General features: G+C 33.4%; 2 protein-coding genes across 2 annotated transcripts; both read right to left on the bottom strand.

Moving 5' to 3' along the window:
• Positions 1-10,391: 10,391 nt before the first annotated feature.
• Positions 10,392-13,465, bottom strand: LOC132618064 (uncharacterized). The gene is made up of 4 exons (XM_060333118.1): positions 13,043-13,465; positions 12,772-12,929; positions 12,352-12,683; positions 10,392-12,247 (listed from the first exon to the last, which is right to left on the bottom strand). The coding sequence occupies exons 1-4, from the start codon at positions 13,103-13,105 to the stop codon at positions 10,794-10,796; spliced, it is 2,007 nt and encodes a 668-aa protein (XP_060189101.1). The 5' UTR covers positions 13,106-13,465; the 3' UTR covers positions 10,392-10,793.
• A 2,334-nt stretch (positions 13,466-15,799) lies between these two features.
• On the bottom strand, positions 15,800-19,769 carry LOC132616925 (uncharacterized). The gene is made up of 6 exons (XM_060331698.1): positions 19,302-19,769; positions 17,216-17,356; positions 16,827-17,114; positions 16,449-16,564; positions 16,214-16,298; positions 15,800-16,109 (listed from the first exon to the last, which is right to left on the bottom strand). Exons 1-6 carry the CDS (start codon positions 19,704-19,706, stop codon positions 16,104-16,106), a joined length of 1,041 nt encoding a protein of 346 aa, XP_060187681.1. The 5' UTR covers positions 19,707-19,769; the 3' UTR covers positions 15,800-16,103.
• Positions 19,770-22,142: the final 2,373 nt, after the last annotated feature.

The following is a 22,142-nucleotide window of genomic DNA, read 5'->3' as shown; positions in this document are numbered from 1 at the left end:
CCATTAAAATCATCAAGTATACGGCCATACCGTTTTTAAAAATGACTTCAAATTTCATCAATTATTTAATTAGGTACTAGACAGAGACAGTTTCATATTTAATTTCTCATATACACAAGACCATTTGAGATTCAATATTTTTCGTCTCTCATGTTAAGTAAGCAAATTCACAATGAAAGTTGTGAAATGCGCAAGCCATAATAAAAATATCAAGAACGACATGTCAATAGCATATACTTACTGGAATCTCCTCAATTCTTGCTATCCACTTTTAGTCTCGACATCTTCGACGCACAATCCATTTGGTTGTATAATACTCACTCACAGTATAAAAATATGATAGGCAATTGGTATTGGTAACATCATTCATACGGGCCTTCAGATTTATTACTATAGTCTTATTTAAGAATTGGAAAAAAGTTAGAGACATGACTTACCATATTCCCAGTCATACCAAGAAAGCTTTTGTAGTTTATCATTTTTCCTGTAGCTATGTGGAGATCTCAATCTCAAATAATTAGACAAATAAAATTTTAAACATAGGCCCAGATGTATTAAAAGAGGAAAGAGTAATATACCTCAAACGGGAGCAAAAGAAAACGAGCTCGGAGCCAAAATGGGTTTTTTTTGCATACATTGAACAAAAATGGTATGCTTTTTTTTTTATAGACCCAAATGGGCAGTTCGTGATACAATCCACGAAATAGGCGATTTTTTTTATTTCGTGAATTAAATGAAGAAATTGATTTATTATTTTTTTTTCTTTGCATTTCGTGTATCAATTCACGAAATGCCTTCTTTTTTTATATTTTTTATTTCCTGAATAAAAAAGAAAGTAATTTGTATTTATTTATTTTTATTTTTTTGCATTTTGTGACACAAATCACGAAATAGGTTTTTTTTTTTTTTTTGCAATTCATGAAATAAATGAAAGAATTTTTTTTTATTTTTTTTTAGGCATTTCGTTGCATGATTCACGAAATGGCCCTTTTTTTTTTTTTTTTTTTTTTGCAATTCTTCAAATTAAAGAACGAAACTATTTTTTTTTTTTTTTTTTTTTGCATTTCGTGTAGCAATTCACGAAATGATTTTTTTTTTATTTCCTGAATAAAAAAGAAAGTAATTTGTATTTTTATTTTTTTTTTGCATTTCGTGACACAAATCACGAAATAGGTTTTTTTTTTTTTTTTTTTTTTGCAATTCATGAAATAAATGAAAGAAACAATTTTTTTTTGGCATTTCGTTGCATGATTCACGAAATGGCCCTTTTTTTTTTTTTTTTTTTTTTTGCAATTCTTCAAATTAAAGAACGAAACTGTTTTTTTTTTTTTTTGGCATTTCGTGTATCAATTCACGAAATCCCTTCTTTTTTTTTTATTTTTTATTTCCTGAATAAAAAAAAAAGTAATTTGTATTTTTTTTGTTTTTTGCATTTCGTGACACAAATCACGAAATAGGTTTTTTTTTTTTTTTTTTTTTGCAATTCATGAAATAAATGAAAGAAACAATTTTTTTTTTTGGCATTTCATTGCATGATTCACGAAATGGCCCCCTTTTTTTTTTGGCATTTCGTGTATCAATTCATGAAATAGGCTTTTTTGTTTTTGTTTTTTTTTTTTTTTGCATTTCGTGACACAATTCACGAAATAGCCTCTTTTTTTTAATTTCGTGAATATTAATTAACTTAATTTTTTTTGTATTTGTTGAATAAAAAAATAATAGGAAATTATAATTTTTTTTTTGCATTTCGTGTATTAAAAAACGAAATAGGATAAATTTTTTTTATTTCGTTCATATAAAAAGGAAATTAGAATATATATATATATATATATATATATATATATATATATATATATATATATATATATATATATTTGCATTTCGTGTATTAATGAACAAAATAGGTTTTTTTTTTTTTTTTTTTTTTTGTATTTCGTGTATTAATGAAGGAAACTTATTTGTTTTTTTTTTTTTTTTTGCATTTTGTAATCTAATGAACGAAACAGGTTTTTTTTTTTTTTTTTTTTGTATTTCGTGAATAAAAAAATGAAATAGGAAGAAATAGGAATGAATATATATATATATATATATATATATATATTTCATTCATATAACAATGAAATATGTTGAATATATATATTTTTTTTCGTATTTCATTTATATAAAAACGAAATAGGAAAATATTTTTTTTTCTTTTATATACCAACGATGTTTTGTTACATTTTGCAGGTATATAACGAACCCCCCCCCCCCCCACCCCCCCCCCCCCCCCCCCACCCCCCCTTAAAATCTTGGCAGAAGCATTGTACACTTATTTAATTTTGTCCAAGCATTAGGAAGCTAAAAAGGAAGCTAGTTAGTAGCTTTCAATTCATTTAGAATCTTGGCAGAAGCATTGTACACTTATTTAATTTTGTCCAAGCATTATAGCATACGTTAAGAGGAAGCTAAAAAGGAAGCTAGTTAGTAGCTTTCAATTCATTTAGAATCTTGGCATAAGCATTGTACACTTTTTAAATTTTCTCAGCATTATTGCATACGTTAAGAGGAAGCTAAAAAGGAAGCTAGTTAATAGCTTTCAATTCATTTAGAATCTTGGGAGAAGCATTGTACACTTATTTAATTTTCTTAGCATTATTGCATACGTTAAGAGGAAGCTAAAAAGGAAGCTAGTTAGTAGCTTTCAATTCATTTAGAATCTTGGCAGAAGCTACACTTATCTTTTCCATTGTTGCATACTTTAAGAATCATTGTTGTTATATATCTTTTATATTTCGTTGCATACTTTGCGAAATGCAGGGACAATTTTTTTAGCATGGAGAAGTCAAATCCCAATTTTTTTTACACGGATTCCTTGGTCTTGGCTGTTGAAAGAGCTAACATTTTCTTACAATTGCATTCATCCAATTTATAAATAATCGGACTATTTCAACCAAAAAAATATAAACTTTCAACCAATATTCATCGTATTCGATTATCTATATCTCAATCGAACTAACTTCATTAATGTCTAAAAAACCTTTTTTCAGCAGACGGTTTAAAAAATAAACATAAAGGAGAGGAAATCGCTCACTCGATAATGAAGATGGATGAGATGGAGAGGAAGATGAAGATGAATACGATAGCATTTCGCATAAAATACAAATTGAAATAACATTGAAAACTGAAAAGGTACAAATACAATACTTAACTAGCCAACATAACAATAGAAAATGCTTATGGAAAATCATCTTCATCAGACATTTCGCAGTCTGAGTTCCAATCAAGGGTAACTATTAACCCCAATCTATGTCCCTCCAAACGCAACCATCGCAAACGTATCCTATTATTTTCTTCGCGAATGCGGTTCAATGCAACATTCAGTTCTTGGGGTGATGTGAGCGGCATGCCTACTGCACGGCGTTTTGGACGGTGCAGGCCACGACTTCTTAAATCGATCTCAATATTATGAGCTTCATCCAGACGATAGTTCCATTCTCTCCTCATTTTGCTAATGTATTGTCTATTGTAGCGCTCGCTCAGATTAAGCGAGTACTCAAATTCACGTTCCAAAACCCATTTCCTACCCATTGACTCAAAAATGTCACCTGGTGATATGTCATTGGGCAGCGTTGCCAGAAGAATGGATTCCACGATGACATTTTGAAAGAGTTTGTTTTAGCGTGGTAAGATGAATAAGGTACTATGGAAGACTATTTATACAAAAATACATGGTGCAGAAAGGTCTAAACCCCACATGCAATTTTCGTATTTATTAAAAAAACAATTCATATAGAAGTCTAATTAGTCAGAAATACACCATAATTCATATTGACGGAATATATGTCGCTATAATAAGTCATATATAGTCATAGATACACAATAAATTTTCAAAATAAGTTGTTAAAGCTCCTCATGCATCCCTACGTGTGCATCTTTTCCTCCCACCAGTGCCACATTGTGTTGGCCGGCGATCCGTACGAGATCTGCGCGGAGGAACCCCCTCATGCATCCCTTCCGCACCCTATAAATATCATACAAAAATAAAAGTTACTTTTTAATGCGACACTTAAATTATATATATATAAATTTAAATTCAAAACGAACCTGTGCCTCTAAGTCCTGAACATCTGGCGTAGGTGCATATGCATCATTAAAACTGAGCCTCCTTCCATCACAGGGAAAATTAGCTGGAGGTCGAGATGAGGTACTAGTCTGAGGAACTTGGAAAAGGAGGTTGTCCAAAGCCTGTTGGCTCCAAGGTTGTGAGGAAGGTCTAAATGGATTGAAACCTTGTGGAGTGACCATATTAGATGGGTCGGAAAATTCCATCGACGGATAATATGGGCTAGATAAATTCGTATGTGGGTCATGTGGACTGGATGGGTTATGTGGGGTGGGTAAATGCGTAGGTGGATGAGAGGAAGCAGTCATAGATGGGCCGACATTACAACAGAATGCATGAGCCGGGTCTGGGTGTGGCTCTAGATCGTCAACTTGATCGTCATCAATAAGCTGGTGCGCCACCTGACCTCGACCCCGTGGGTTACCAGCACGATGTACATTTGCACGATCCCGACGACCAGTTGGCAACTTAGGCGGTGCCTCATAAACTGTTGGTGGTACATAATCGGGATCAAATGTCAACCTCGTCCCCATTGCAGCAGCATTCAGAGACTCGGTTGACATGTTAATAAACCTTTGCATCAATGCATTCATACCCTGAGAATCTGAAGACCACTCTAACGGACTTTCCTGAACACTGTAAGCCAAATGTCTAACTCCATGAATTCCACGAACCTACAAAAAAATATATAACAAACAGTGACGTAAGAAAGCCACTGATTGGCAAAAAGAAATTAATATGTATCATATACGATATAGTTATTACTATTACTATAATATTTAATACATATGATACACATGTATTTGCATGTAAATCGGTTCTAAATCCTTTATATGATGATTTAGTTAGAAAATATAATTAAATTACTTTCATAATCATGATCAATTTATTATTATACAGTCTTTTTGCTAAATAACAAAAGAGATAAAGTATAAAAATCGAAGCACCTAGGTTAAGATTTTCATGGTAAATTTGTCTGAATACTGGCATTGGATGAGTGTAGTAAGTCAAATTCTTAGACTATTTTTCAAGATATATAAATTAGTACTACCAGTAATTTTGTTTCTACTCAAATGTTAGAAAACTATATAGTACATCATTAACTGTCTATTTAACTTGACATGCACCAAAAGTTACGCACCAGTGCTTCATGCCTCCCTGTGAGGTGTTGGTATCCCCTATCCACGGTACGTTCTGGATTTCCTATCAAGGTGCGGGAGTACCTCCGGTACCATTTAAAATATTCAGAATCCGGTCCGGGAGCTACAGTAGTATATGGAGCTTCAACTATTAGTTCCCGATAGCGTTCCCACAAATATTCAACTTCCTCCAATTTTTGCCACATCTCCTGACTTATCTTAAATCGCTTGTCCAGTGAAAAATGAAATGGTTTATGTGGGGGGATTGGTCCCGGAACAGACAGCTCCTTACTAAATTGTCTGTTGACCCGACCCGCCATGTGCCACTCTCGGTAGATCCCACAAATGAGCGGCAACTGCACCATCCAAATGTCTTGACCACGTCGGCACCACTCCGGAAGTCCTTCATTGATGGCCTGTGTATAAGGCTCCCACACAAACTACGATAGCAAAAATATTATACAGTCATTTATAATTTATACTACAAATTATAAATTTTGTCATTACAACAAACATCGATTATGCATTTTCAGTTAAGTAAAGATTAGAACATTTAAGCAATTTCCTTCCTTCTAAATACACAAAATTTCATCATTTCCAAACCGTGCAAATGAAGAATAAAAAATACTCAATAGTAGAAAGCGTATCATGACCAAATCCTTGCTAGGAGTACTTTCTTTTTTATTCAGTTCCAAAGCATAACAAGAACAGGCTAACTTGAAAATTCCATAATGAATTTTGATGGAAATAAAAACAAAATAAAATACTTTAGTAACCTTCTAGCCATTAAAACAAACCTAGAAAAAATACTAATTATGCTAAAAGAATAAATGGGATCTAAAAAATATCACAACAAGTAGCAAGTTGTAGCAAATTAGCTATAACAAATTAAAATAAAATTAACCCATTATCATAGTACGATTAAGCAAAAAATGAACAAATCTATAAAAACTCTGTTGTTGTTGTTATATTTTTCACATTTCTTATCAAAAAAATTTAAAAGGAAAAATACCTGATCATCAGTTAGGTTGTCTAAAACATCCCTACAAACTACTAGCACAGCTCGTGCCTCGCTTTCACGAACTCCACGACGAGTCCACTTTGCGCAAATACAATATCTCGTTCGTTTACTCTTGGGGGCTGAAGTAATGGCTGCATCGGGATTATTCGCTCCCAAGCCCAAACCTGTATAAGTAAATTTAACTATATAAATATTTTTTGAATTAAATAAAATAACCCGAAAATACACATGAAAATTGTGTTGTTATGGTTGGGTTTCGATAATGCGCTAATATTGTTGTGCAAGCTATTTGACAATATTATAATCTTTAATGATTTATTATATAAATTATAACACTAGGAAATCTAAAGTATTATTTAAAAGATAGCAGAGAAGTTGACTATTTAAACTTGTATCAAGCAATACTTTAAAATTGTTAGCGTGACAACTCAAGGAAATATGGTTAGCTGACATTTAGAATTATACACAAATATTAATAATCCAGATTGCATTATATATAGTGGTACATTTAGTGTTTATAATAAAGCTCGACTTTCGATTCCTAATTTCATTTTTCAAAATTTGGGTAATGGTGGTTATAAGAATGTTGCTTCATCTCTTATTTCTACTGAAGTAGAGCAATATATTATTGAAATTCACGTACCTGTAACAAAGCAATAAATCCACAAACATCACGGCTATTGGCCATCGAAGCACGGCATAAACAACTGTACAAGTATGATAATGTTGCTGCTCCCCAAGCTTTCTCGCCTATTGCATCAAGGTCTACTATGTCAAGCAAAAAGTGTAAACTAAGCTTTGAACCACTATTATCAGGGAATATATTGCCACCAATCAACCAAAGCAGGTACAACCTGGCCCTCTTTTGTACCTCAGCCTCATCAGTGTGTTCATCAATAATATCATTATTAGCAATCAAGGTTTCCAAATGATTAGATAATTGTGTTATTACCAACATGCTATTACCTATAATTGCTTCTTCTCCGGGCAACCAACCAGTAAGGTCGTACATCAATTCCCGCCACCTTGATTTAGTTATATCTTTAACATTTCTCTGCACCAATGGGTCGCCATCCACGGGAATGCCATATAACACCTCGACATCCTGTAGTGTGATAGTACATTCGCCAGTCCGCATATGAAATGTATGCGTCTCTGGACGCCATCTCTCAATAAGTGCAGTGATGATTCCTTCATCATACTGCACATTACCTACTGCTAAAACTCCCTCAAATCCACACCTCTCAAAGTAATTAAGGATGCGATTATTTAAAGGGTATTGCCTCACGTGATTCCAGAATTCATGATCCACACGACGTATAGTTAAACACGCGTTCTTTCCAGTCAATGTTCCATCCCACACAGCCTGGGATCGATGCTCATCCTGGAGTATTAATAAATCATAGTTTTCTGGACCTGGATGTACAGTGACTTTGGGCCGATCCATATCTATAACATTGCAACACCAAGCCACTGCTATTAGAATAATGGACAACACATTACAGAATTGTTTACTATATATTCAATAGGAAAGTCAATAGAGGTCAATCTATAAGATATATTATCACGTGAGAAAAGAAAAAAAAATTAATAAGAGTACAACTGTCAGTTATCCAACGAAATATCCATTTTGGTATTAAAAAAAAAAGGACATGCTATTTTTGTCTATTAGCTTCACAAACAACTCCAACTTCCTCACAATTTCTTGATCTTCTACTTTTAATTTGAAAATTAAAAATTCTTCATGCTTATTAACATAAAATAATCTCCAACGACTATTCACAATTTGAACATAGAAAATGACCCAACAAATGATACAAATATATTTATGTTATATTTAACAATCTTACTTTCCTCACAATTTTTTCATCTTTTTTTTTAACTGTTGTTCTATGAAAATGACTAACTAAAAGAACATTTTATAATATAAATTTATACCTTTTTAATCAGTAGCTTCACGATTTTTTAAGTATTTTAATTGTAGTTCGTTAACCAATAAACTCTACTAACATTTTTTAAAAGCTTTTTTTAATTGAAGCAACGACTGAAATTACCAACTATTGATTAATTAAACTTGTAACTTTTATTTTCTTTATTACAGTCTACTACACTAAGTATAACATATAAATAAATCAAAAATATAAATGTGAACTAATTTATAATGACTAAATCAAAAAATATATGTAAAAACTTATAAAATTAATAAACTACCTCAATTTGAAGAAGATTATGGAGCAAAAGTTGAGAAATCATTGTGATAGGATTAGTAGAAGAAGAAGAAAAGAATCAAGAACGGAAGAAGAGAAAGAATGGAGGTAGAGGAAGAACGGAAAATGGAGAAGGGAGAATGGAGAATGGAGGTAGTCCGATTATTTATAAATTGGATGAATGCAATTGTAAGAAAATGTTAGCTCTTTCAACTGTCAAGACCAAGGAATCCGTGTAAAGAAAATTGGGATTTGACTTGCCCAAAAAAATTGTCCCTGCATTTCGCAAAGTATGCAACGAAATATAAAAGATATATAACAACAATAATTCTTAAAGTGTACAATAAACCTACTAAATAGCTTCCTTTTTAGCTTCTTCTGAAGGATGCAATAATGCTTGGACATAATTCTTAAAGTGTACAATAAACCTACTAAATAGCTTCCTTTTTAGCTTCTTCTGAAGGATGCAATAATGCTTGGAGATAATTCTTAAAGTGTACAATAAACCTACTAAATAGCTTCCTTTTTAGCTTCTTCTGAAGGATGCAATAATGCTTGGAGAAAATTGTTAAAGTGTACAATGCTTCTGCCAAGATTCTTAAAATGAATTGAAACCTACTAAATAGCTTCCTTTTTAGCTTCTTCTGAACGGATGCAATAATGCTTGGAGAAAATTAAATATAACAACAATGCTTCTGCCAAGATTCTTAAAATGAATTGAAAGCTACTAACTAGCTTCCTTTTTAGCTTCTGACTTGTATAATTATTTAGATTTGCATTTCGCAAAGTATGTAACGAAATATAAAAGCTTGGAAATTCTTAAAAAAAAAATGAATTTGACTTGTCCATGTAAAAAGAAAAGAACTAATTTCCAAGTAAAAAAAAAAATGAAAGCTATTGACAAGCTTCTGACAATTTTTTATCCTTGCATTTCGCAAGGTCAGCATCATCATATAAAAAACTTAAATTTGACAAGTCCATGACGAAAAGTTATTTATAAACTTGGATTACTCCAATTTTTTATTTTACATTTTCGGTGCATATGCAACGAAATGCAACAAAATTTACATTATAAATAACTCTAACCGGTCATTGTTATCTTCAGGTGAGCGTTTACAAGCAAGAGCCATTTTTTTTATTTTGCATTTCGCAAATTATCCAAAATCTTCGACTGAGACTTAAAAATCCATTTACTATCCAAAAAATGTCGAACAAAAAAGAGAACACTCCTGGAAGCTCTTCCTCACCTTTTGCTTGGGCATTCCCGGAAAACAGAAATGATAGCTCCAGTTCAGAGTCACCCAACAACGACTGGGGAACATGAGATCCATATGATTTTGAGATGGACATGTACAACCCGCACATGCTTGACGAACGAGAGGATGATTTTCGGATGCTGAAAAAATCAGATCCATGTGAGTACTACTGCGGATTACATCGTGAATGGGAGCATAGGTACCATGAGTCAAATATGCTCATGAATGAGCTTGAGCAACTGGGGGCACCCAAGCCACGTCGATTCTCTGTGTGGATGGAACGCAGGGATATGGTAGAATATGAGATAGCTGTGAAACAAATTCGAAAGGAGAATAATAGGATGTTGGTGAGACGTTGTAGGTACTATATTCTTAAGCTCGCTGAAGAACAAGCTGCAGCAACAAAACGAACGCTAACAGAACATGAAAGAGCAAGTGTTTTAGCACACAAACTTTACAAATCGGATGATGACATGCCTAACGAACTCCCTTAGACCAACTATGTGTTATGTTTTTTAATTTTCAATTATAATGTAATTTTATGTTCATTCAATAAAGTGTTGTGTAAGTTCTATCCAACAATAACTGTTAAATTAAAGACAAAATTAAACTCTACAATACGAACCGTTTATATTTTAAAGTAAGGACGACAACATATTATTGAAGGACGACAACATATTATTGAAGATTACATAAGATAACAAAGATTACATAAAATAACAATAACATAGAACTCATGAAAAAACTTAACAGTAAACAAGCAACAACAACTACTGAGTGCGATTGGGGCAACGATTTTTGTTATGACCGGTTTGCCTGCAAGTTCCACACCTCCTAGCCATGCGAGCAGGAGCAATATCCATTTCATTCCTCCTTCTAGTTGTTCTCTGGGCTCCAGAAGTTCGCTCGTATGCAGTGTTTGCAATTAAACAGAAGAGACTTGCAGGCCAATATGCCTCATCACCCAAGGGAGAAAACTTTCCACTGTATGTTTGCTTGTAATACCTACAACTGTAGTACTTGCTAACATAGTCCTTAGGATGAATTTTACGGATCCGACAAAATTTAATTGCATGGGAACATGGCATGTGGTAGTTTTTCCATTTCCCACACGAACATTTTTTTTCCATTGTCAGAGACTTTATGGACATTTCCACCCTTACCTTCGTGTGCAAATGTCAGAATCTCGAAGACCCCAGTCACAATGTTATAGTTCATCATATCAGTGTGCATAGCGGCCCTATCCCAATATTCATGGAACTTTTTATCAACACTAGGCGGCCAAGTCTTCTTATTTACCATTAGCAGAGCAGCAAGGGCGCTTCTTTTAACAAAATGATCAACAAGATTTTTAAAGGTCAAGCGAACCATGGCAGTAACAGGCAATCCACGGGCTTTCTTCAATAAACCGTTGTAAGACTCAGAGACATTTGTCGTCATAGCCCCCCACCTATAACCACCGTCCTTATACAATGTCCATTTTTCCTTCGGAAGCTCGCTTAACCACATATGCACTGCAGGTGACAAAGTTTTAATTTGTTGCATCCTCATTTGGTATTTCTTCTTCTGGTGCTCTGTAGCAGCCAACCACATTAGCTTCTCAAGATCAGAGTTAAGAAACTTTTTGTTAAAGTTGCTTTTTAAATGTCGAACACAAAATCTATGATGTGTGGTGGGTGGCTGTAACCATTCATGTGTCATTACACATTGCAAGATCCCTTGGTGACGGTCAGAAATTAGTCCAATGCCTTTTCTATGACAAACAACATGTCTCCATAATAAACTGAGAAACCAAGTCCATGACTCATAGCTCTCACGTGCTACTATAGCATATGCAAGTGGAAAAATATTTCCGTTTGCATCAATGCCAACAGCAATCAACAATTTCATCTCATACTTACCATAGACATGAGTGCTATCTATTGAGATGACCGGCCTGCAACTTTTGAATCCATCGATACTTGGTTTAAAGGCCCAGAAAAGATACTTGAAGATGTGTTCGCCTTGCATTGTAGTTGACTCGTGTGTCCACTCAACAATAGTGCCCGGATTGAAATGTTCTAGGGCAGCCATGTATCGAGGCAATGCCCTAAAAGAACCTTCGAAATCACCATACACCATCTCAAAAGCTTTCTTACGCCCTTTTTGCGCTTTTCTATAACTAGGAGTATAGTGATGGATGCCTTTTATAGTTTCCTGAACAAACTTAATACTGATTTGTGCATTGATCATAACATATGGTATCAACGAAGTAGCAATCATGTTGCTATTCAAATTGAAATGATCCTCTGTATAATCATCCGTATCACAATTATGTGGCTCAATCATTTTTCCTGCTTTCCACATACCACTTCTGATCAACGAAAAACGGATCATCCAACAACAACCTTCCTCATGCCGCTTGCAAATAACCTTCCAAAATGTACCTTTAGCTTGATCTGTTTTATATTCTTTTTTGTGAGCTATATTATAGAGCCTCACTGCACCTTTCATTTGCTTCTTGCTGTGAAATAACATACCTATTTACATGTCAAGAAAAAATATCAACTCCTAATTACACCAATTAAAATCACAAAATTCAAAAATAATATATTATTACAAAAATTAGTCGCACGAAACTAACCTGATTTGATAACTTTAGGATTACTAGAATTCCGAAGTGCAGCCCGAACAGATCCGTTATCTCTCATGTATGCAAAATCTTCCGGTTCTACTTCTTCTGTATTATCCAAATATGGGATCACATTTGAATGATAATTATCACTAACATTACTGGGGGCCGCAACATCTTCATCAGAATCGTCACCGTCAGCAGACGATTGATCATCGTCCGTCCCGTCATGATCTAATGGACTATCGCTATCCGACTCATTTATTATATCATTAGCTAAATCGTTATTGCTCACAATTTGTGTGAGTTGAGTCAACGTGGGGTTATCTTCAAAATCGTTATGCCTATAAATAAGAAAAATTCATAGAATTTACGAGTCAAATACAATTATACAATCCATGAATAAAGTGAATAAAATATGATTATATTTACCTATCACTGTCCAATTCACTTGGACCAGGATGTGAAGGGTGTCGTACATTACAATTCAAATTATGCAACTGCGTAGTAGCATTATTTGGTCCTCCCGTCTCACGATTCTGTCCACTCCAATCAAAGTCATGATCATGCGTTGAAGTCATACCATCATACTGTGTACCATAATTAGTTGTATCATTTGACTGACTACCAAATCCTACAATTGTTTGTTGTTGAACTACACCCCTTGAAAAACCAATATTCAAACTTGGGAGATAGGTAGTACCTCCAAAATCGAACTCATTGTCGGTCGGTACTTCAACCTGGGTAGAGCGTTGAACTGTAGCATATATGTCAAGCGCCGCTATGCATATGTGATTTTTAAAAATCTCAGGACAACAAAGAAATGACGATAAAGATTCATCTCCGTAATTGGCATCTCACCATAAATTGGTGAACCATCGGCTGTAAATGAACTTGGACATCGTCCGGTTATAACCACCGATAGTTCAGGATCATTTACGAACATTTTACTCCTTAAGACGCGTTGCAGACGATCATATTTTAGGAAAATTGGAAATCTTTGCCCTATTTCAGGACCACGGTTGTATCTAACCGAACCAGCTTCATACACAACTTCACCACCCCAAAATAAATACACTTTAACATGAGTTTCCGTCATACTTTATGAAATATATGAGAGAAAAAATAAAAGTTGAAGGATATGAAACAGATAAGAGAAAACAATAGATGAAAGATATGAGATGGATAAAAGAAAATTGAAAGACTAAGGATATACCATAAGTAAAGATAGGACAATATTTATAAATGAAGAAAAGTAAAAAATTTCGGAAATTAAGTCACGAAATGTAAAAGATATTATTTTGACAAGTATTCAATGCTCGTCTGAAACTGATTGAACCAACAAAAATGAAACAAAAAAATAAAATTAAAACCATAGCGATATGGAGAGCAGAAAAACGGTAAAAAAAGGGGGGGGGGGGGGGGGGGGGGGGGAGGTTTCGTTATATACCTGCGAAATGGAACAAAACATTTCGTTGGTATATAAACGAAAAAAAAAATATTTTCCTATTTCGTTTTTATATAAATGAAATACAAAATATATATATATATATATATTCATCCTATTTCATTATATATATATATATATATATATATATATATATATATGTATGTATGTATGTATGTATGTATTCCTATTTTAAAATTATTTTCCTATTTCATTTTTTAATACACGAAATGCAAAAATATATATATATATATATATATATATATATATATATATATATATAATTTCCTATTTCGTTTTTTTATTCACGAAATACAAAAAAAAAACTAATTTCTTTCATTAGATTACGAAATGCAAAAAAACAAAAAACAAAAAAACAAATCAGTTTCCTTCATTAATACACGAAATACAAAAAAAATTAAAAAAAAATAAACCTATTTCGTTCATTAATACACGAAATGCAAAATATATATATATATATATATATATATATATATATATATATATATATATATATATATATTCTAATTTCCTTTTTATATGAACAAAATAAAAAATAAAATTATCCTATTTCGTTTTTTAATACACGAAATGCAAAAAAAATAATTATAATTTCCTATTTCTTTTTTTATTCAAGAAATAAAAAAAACACCCATTTGGTTGACTATTTCACGAAATGCTAAAAAATTAAAAAAAAAAAAAAAAAAGGTAAGTTAATTAATATTCACGAAATTAAAAAAAAAAAAAAAAAAACAGGCATTTCGTGAATTGCTACACGAAATGCAAAAAAAAAAAAAAAAAACAGTTTCGTTCTTTAATTTGAAGAATTGCAAAAAAAAAAAAAAAGGGTCATTTCGTGAATCATGCAACGAAATGCCTAAAAAAAAATTGTTTCTTTCATTTATTTCATGAATTGCAAAAAAAAAAAAACCTATTTCGTGATTTGTGTCACGAAATGCAAAAAAAAAAAAAAAAAAAAATACAAATTACTTTCTTTTTTATTCAGGAAATAAAAAAATAAAAATAAAAAGGCATTTCGTGAATTGATACACGAAATGCAAAGAAAAAAAAAATAATAAATCAATTTCTTCATTTAATTCACGAAATAAAAAAATAAAAAAATCGCCTATTTCGTGGATTGTATCACGAACTGCCCATTTGGGTCTATAAAAAAAAAGCATACCATTTTTGTTCAATGTATGCAAAAAAAACTCATTTTGGCTCCGAGCTCTAACTGCAAATTTTACCTTCTCCCATTAAGGAATTTTGTGGGCAGAAAATAATCAACCAGTAGCATATACTTTTTGGTTCCTTTGCACACAGAAACTCAACTTGAAAATACCGAAATGATATTAGAGTCTCGTGCTGATAACGTGTTGTAAAATTAAGCTAAAAGAGTAACAATAGTAAAGGACGTAAACAACAGAAATAGAAAGACAAGAGAGAAGAGATTTCTTATTCATCCAAATGTGTTCAAGTGTGTATTCATATCACATCACATACCTCTATTTATAATATTATAAAGAGGTAGAGTTACAAAAGATGTCTTAAAGATGACATTAACCAATTGACATCATGGGATAGTTATGGGGGAGATCATGGAGGTGTGGGAGTAATAACCACATAATGGTGAGGAAGTAATGGAGGATTAACTATACATCATGAAGAAGAGTAGTGGGAGTTAATTCTTTAGGAGTTGGACATCCACCATATTATTCTAATATTTCATAACAATATTAAATAAAATACAAGGTAGCTCTGCAATTTTAGTGGTAGAATCAAGTTGGCTAACTCGGCCAAAATGAAGATTTTACCCTGCCCCCTAGTTTCTTCCATAAGCAATAGAAATCAAATTTTGTGAAGAGATGTAGAATGTGTTGAAGTAGTGATTTAAGTAAAGAGAGGAACAAACGAAGTATTAGGCTTGAACCACCATTTCCCTTTATTTCATATTTCATGATCCTTTAAGACAGTCTTATATAATGTTATAAGCTATAAGATAAGTCAATATAATGTTATAAGCTATACTTCTATTTATGGAAGTTTCAGTTGAAACTTCAGCACGAACATTCGAGCTCGAGATTGCACTATTTTACAATTATTACAAAAGAATTAGTGTACATACACGGAGAAAGCAGGGCTGCGTGCAGTATGCACAAATCATAAACGAGTATCTCAAGAGGATGTTTCCGAGAGCAGCAAGTATCCACAGCTATATCACCTCAAAGCTATACATTTCGCATTAATGGTCCGCCCTCTCAATCAAGATCCTTTATATTTCCTCGAATCATTATCGTGTCTTTGCTCTTCCGTTCATTTACTCCTACAGCACGCATCAAAATAAGGTGCTAGTATGTCAATACCACTTCACCATATATATACATCCACAGATCAGGCATCATATGAACAAGAAGTTATTTGACATACCTGTGGTGGACCTATTGAGGGAGGTTGCACATCTGCTTCTACTGATGCCTCAGAGACTCTAGCTTCTGATTTCTCATTTGAATAACTGATAAACAAAAACAAATGAAGTCAGAATGTGATGCACTTATTATCTTATCCGCATTCATTCCATCGTGCTTATAGTATTTCCAAAAGCTCAGACCTTGAATATCATGCACCAAAAAGTAAAAATTTGTGATGGAATTGGGATGCTTACGTTGAGAGTATTGTCACCCAAATGAGTTCTACACAGTCAACCCAAAGAAGCCTTTGTTCAACCGGAACCACACCATACGTAATTAGATGAGCAAAGGGCCACAGCTTCCAACCAGCCTGAAAATGAGCCACATATAGAGAATCTGTGTTAAAAGGACGTCATGTGCATGTGTTGCTACTAATCCACATTTAACCTCAAACATCATATTGCAGGATAGAAGCATGCATGCAAGAAACAGAAAAAAAAAATGATGTAAACCAAGAAACAATAATGTTTAACATAGTAATAAGAACCACTGTTTGATGTGAAAATAAGTTCAATTATGTATAAGGTGATACTGTAATTGAAGCAAGAAGTAAGAGCAGAAGGTCTTCTTACAGTCAACATTGGGAAGAATGTAGCCTTCAATTCACTGAAAATGGCAAGAGGGGATTCAAGACGTAAAATTCCCAAAACTGTGAAGTAGATGCTGTTCCAAATTGCTGACCAAACAGTTTGATCAAAGGCAACCTTGGCAGGAACCACCCACCAATCTTCGAACGGAAACAGTGCCTCACAGAACTGATAATAATAATGAGAGAGGGATCCATGTAGCGTGAATCCAACTAAGCCTGATCTCAACATACGTCCACGATCAATGTCGAAAAGAGGCTTCCCTTCATAGCACTGCAATAAGTAATAGGGACGACTAATCAATAGCTATGGCGAATAACAATTTCAAGTGATTCATGTCATTTGCAGGAACTTTCTATTCAATCCTCACTAACCTGTGCAATCCAATCTCCAACAGAGTAAACCACTCCACTGATAACCATCTTAGCCAAAACTGGATTTCTTTTAAGGGCTTCCTCATATGCAACCCAGTTGTGCTGAGGTGCATATCTCAATATCTCAAATAAGGTCCAACCCTGAAAGAGAAGGATAATTAGCTATATTCTCCTCGAAACTATGTATTTGAGCAATTGCTGAAGAAACGAACAAGTTTCAATGTGGTGAACCCAGGTAAAAGATATACAACTATAACAAAAAAAGTTGATACAAAGAAAAAAGCAAACTTGTCACTACAAGTATATGCGACTCCTTGCCAATCTATTAAAGATAAAATAAAAATAAAAAAAGTACCTCAATTCAAGGAAGTGTTAAGACCAAAAAAGGCTGTTGTGATTCAAGAGGATAGAAAGAACGCTTTTCCAATATTATCTTTCTTCAAGATGACAGACAGCAGACATTTAGTTTTTAACAGCAAAAGAGCAATTAGGATATACTAACAATTTTAATCTACAGTTCTATTTATTGAATGAAATGAAATATGCAATCATCACCCATGACCAAAGAAACCTAATACAAATTAGACTGCATAGAACTGCCAGATTCTACCGGAAAACCTCTCAACCCCACAAATGTAAGGGTAAGGTCTGCATACATCCTACCCTCCTCAGACCCACTTGTAGGATTACACTGGGTATGTTGTTGTTTTCTAGAACTGCCAGATTCACCCTCCTCAGACCCCCTTGTGGGATTACACTAGGCATGTTGTTGTTTTCTAGAACTGCCAGATTCTCAAATCAGACCAAAAGCAGATCCAAAATAACTATCATACCCGAACCCTGTACACATGTATTAACTACAATGATATTCTTGACTAAGCTGCAAATGATTTGAATCACAGAAGACTGAATACATTCAGAAATACAGATCATTAATCAAGAACGAAACCTCTGCATAAGGATTTTTGCCCTTGGATAACAGCACAGCAGGAAAAACAGCACGTGAACATACCGATCCTAAAGGCACCAAAATTTATTGGGTTATATTTATCTACGCGTGCTCGCGCGTGTGTGTTTTCACCTAAATGAAAGGTACTTGGATACTCATGTCGTACATAATAAACACATCTTTTTAGCTTAGGGTGGAAAAATTTGTCGTACATACTTTTTTTGATGACATGGGAACCCGCAGCCGCTACCCTTTGGGTGCGCACAGGGTAAACCAAGCTCCTATGCAATAGCTCGCAAACCACACATCTTTTTAGCTTAGGGTGGAAAAATTTCTCCTTTATCCTCCTTCATTGTCTCTTAGCACTATTAACCAAAAAGCTGACCTTTTAAGAGAATTATTCAATTGGAAACGAATGAATCAAAATTTTAAGACGAAAACCAAATGAACAAAGAATCCTGATAGCAATTCTCTTAAACCAAGATGCAAATGTTTATGCTTAAAACAAGCTATTAGGATTTTTTTTTTTAAAAGATGCAAGCAACAAGAAGGTTGAAAATATTCTTAGACTCTTACTACCAGTGTTGTCAAAGGCGCGCTTATAGCGCGTTTAAGCCCTGAAGCGAGGCACAAAACATGTTGAGTCTTTCGCCTCTGAAGCGAGGCACAAAACATGTTGAGTCTTTCGCCTCGCTTAATATGCGCTTCAGTATCGTCATCAATGCTCTAAGACATACTTTTTCTTGCCAATGAATGTCTCCTGAAGAGACAACACTAAACAACTGATATTTCACTTTATCGTAATCTTTTTTCAATTTCTTTGTTCATATATTTGTTATTCGTGCTTATTGTTATTACTCTTGGACTAAACATATATATTTGTATTTTGTTTTCCTCTATTAGAGCCTTTTTTCATTAAATCCCACACTTAAATTGAGCTTTTCGCTTTTAATAACACTGCTTACTCCAACAGAAAAAAAAAAAAAAAAAAAAAGGAAAAAAAAAACTGAATATTCTAGTAAATTGTAACAGTAACAAACAGATGCAACATCCAAGACAAGCAGCAAGAAAATGTAAGAATCAAATTTTCAGACACCAAGTAGTTCAAATACAACATAACTAGTGAGCATAACTTACATGCCAGTAATCATGGTCAATAGTGAGCAACTTAGTAATAGCAAAAGATCCAGCAGCTAAAACAATAGTTGCATTTATAGCCCTATCAATTAATTTCTCCATATCCTCTTTATCTTCCCCATTGGGCCCACCAACACCACTTGAAGAAGCAAATCCACCAGCACCTTCAAATGATAACATCCCTTCATTTCCAAACCCACTTACGACACCGTTTTGTTGGTCTATAGTGTCGTTACTTTGGACCGGAATCAAGTCGGTTTCGTTACCCACCGAGCCCACTACAGCCCAGTCCCTCTGTTGTTTTAGACCTTTGGATAAGAATAAGGGCTTTGGGTTGGGCTTTGGGCTGGGCTTTGGTAGAGAGAGAAAGGGCTGAGGTGAGGTCAAGCCATTGATTGTAGCCATTGATTTTTAGATCACAAAGCTCACTTCACCTTTCTTCTTTCTCTCTGTTGAACTAATTGGAGAACTAGTGGGTTTTATATGAAAGAGGATGTAATTTGGTGATCGGGTATATCGCGGCGTAGGGTAATGAAAGTGATACTCTAATTTGATGATTCGGGTAGGTTGAATAGTGAAAGGTGGTTTTTGATTGGTTGATTTGTGGCGGTGCAGGTTATTACGGTGGAACTTAGATGTTCTGTTCCTATGTGGACTGCGCCAGCCTTCAGCCACGTAAGAGTGAACATAGCCAATAATTGAGCATAAATAGTTTATGAAGTCAATATTTTATCTCGTATATGAATGAAATTGAGTTCAAAAATATTTTATATTTATCATAAATATGGAATATTGTAGTTAAATGGTAATATGCAATACAATAAAAATTATCTGTATCGAATATTTACACGAAGTTAATTTAATTTATCATAATTAAATAATTTATTTATGAAGTAAAAGTATGCATTGTTTAATTATGTTTAAGTGATAAAAGTGTACGTGTCAAACATGTATTTATTAGTTTTATATGGACACTCGTGCGGATAAATTTTTGGCAATAGCAATATGGTAATTTAAGTATGAATACAAAAGCTCATTTCTAATTAATAATAAGATGTTAACAGATGAAATTGTGTTCTAAATAAAATTTACTGTTAATATAATTTGGACCTTAAAATGAAAAATATTAAATTAAAAGTAATAAGATAGTGTATCTTTCTGTTGACAATACAAGCTTAATCGAAAAAGCTTATCTCCATTTGAGATATCACCTACTTAATTAACTCAGCCACCATGCGGGTTAATTGAGAGTGATTAAAAAAAACAAAAAGATAAGGAGCGCGCAATTGGTCAAGTTGGCACGTGAACTTTTCTTTAATTGAACTTAGCACATGAATGATATGAGAATCAATCAAGCATTAAATAAGCGAACGTTTAATTGCTCTCTTATTAAGCATTCACCAACCTTTCCTCTATTTAAGTTTTCTATTTCCTCAAAAGTTGGCAAAGCAACAATATTGTAAATATGCTTTTAGAATTTTTCTTTTTATATAAAAGTTCTGATTGAAATTTTTTGACATTTTCATGGTAATTTTCTTTTATTTGATATTTATTGATTTGTAGTGATGCATGTTTGCAGGTATATTTTTCCTAGTCAAGAGAAAAAAGAATTAAAAGAAAAAGGGAAATAACGTTCTTGTATTGTAGTCTTGTAGATTGAGTGGCAAAGTCATGGTCCGTTCCACTTGTCGACTCGTTTTGGTATCTTCTTCTCTCTTTCATATGTGGCTACGTTCGCACGGAATCTCTTTGTGGAGCATAAAAATTGAGAAATTAAGAAAATGCTATGGACCAAGTTTCACATAACATATTGCAAAAGCAGAGCGGAGTCAAAAGTTAGAGTTTATGATTCTAAACTTGCCATCAAAATCATAGTTATCATAGTTATTGGGTTTGCAATTAAATATTTATACATATTTAATGAACTAAATAAAAGTTTGTGGGTTTGTCCGAACCCGTAACTAATATTCTTCCTCCGCCTCTGCGTAGAAGTAGCATTCATTGGCCATTTTTTTGGCTTTATCTTTTAAAAATAGTCGCTGTTATTAAATTTCAAATTCCATATATTATAAAATTTCATGACAAATTCTTCGGCTCTGTTTTGAAATACCAGAGTGTTAATATCCTGAAATTTCATTAAAATGTGGGGCAGAGATGGGTTCAAAATAAGATCTGAGAAAAGTTAGGAGAGCATAGTTCATACATTTATGCTGGTGGACTCGTAAATACTAAATACTTCCCCATATTTGTGGATAAGAAAGCATGTCATTCACAGATTTTTTTTTCTTTTTCTTCGAGTGTCATGTTCAGAGATTTAGACCATCAAATAATTGGGAATTTTTCCAAATAATTATGGTCATTTATTGTGGGCAAGAAAGCTACAAATCTTTTATCTACACATAGTCACATACTATGAGATAATGAGACAATAATAACAGTTGGCTGCCCCTAAAGCCATGCAAAAAACTCTAAAGTGTTCTACTAGTATCCTAAGTTGTTTTCATTGGAAATTTCTTGAGGCATAGGAGTTTCAGAAAATCATGCATCAGTAGGAAATGCCTGTCTTTTTCATTCTTCAGTCAAACTTAATTACTTCTATAATTCATCAACTTTTATTCTGCAATGCCTATATCCCACATTAGTGCATTGTTAATTGTTTGTGGAGTTCCTTAAAGACTTATATTGCCTTATTATCACAAGAAGTGTAAATATAAGTTTCTAAGTTGAATATTTTCTAGCCAACTTGACTGGTTTAGGTGTAAGTTCCTCTGACATCGAATTATGGATCAAGTAAGGGTTATTTCGTTTATGAACAAGTTATACTATAATTATATTACAAAA

This window comes from Lycium barbarum, chromosome 11 (genome assembly GCF_019175385.1).
Source record: "Lycium barbarum isolate Lr01 chromosome 11, ASM1917538v2, whole genome shotgun sequence".
Lineage (NCBI taxonomy): Eukaryota > Viridiplantae > Streptophyta > Magnoliopsida > Solanales > Solanaceae > Lycium > Lycium barbarum.
The sequence above is the reverse complement of the archived record's forward strand: the minus strand, read 5'-3'. Positions and strand labels throughout refer to the sequence as shown.

Coding starts and splice junctions, on each gene's coding strand:
- LOC132618064 (XM_060333118.1), bottom strand. CDS start 13,105: ATGCTACAGTTCAACGCTCTACCCAGGTTGAAGTACCGACCGACAATG. Junction 12,684..12,771: donor AGTGAATTGGACAGTGATAG/GTAAATATAATC, acceptor TCTTATTTATAG/GCATAACGATTTTGAAGATA. Junction 12,248..12,351: donor TCCTAAAGTTATCAAATCAG/GTTAGTTTCGTG, acceptor ACATGTAAATAG/GTATGTTATTTCACAGCAAG.
- LOC132616925 (XM_060331698.1), bottom strand. CDS start 19,706: ATGGCTACAATCAATGGCTTGACCTCACCTCAGCCCTTTCTCTCTCTA. Junction 17,357..19,301: donor TTGACCATGATTACTGGCAT/GTAAGTTATGCT, acceptor CTTCTCTTTCAG/GGTTGGACCTTATTTGAGAT. Junction 16,565..16,826: donor CATTCTTCCCAATGTTGACT/GTAAGAAGACCT, acceptor GCTCATTTTCAG/GCTGGTTGGAAGCTGTGGCC.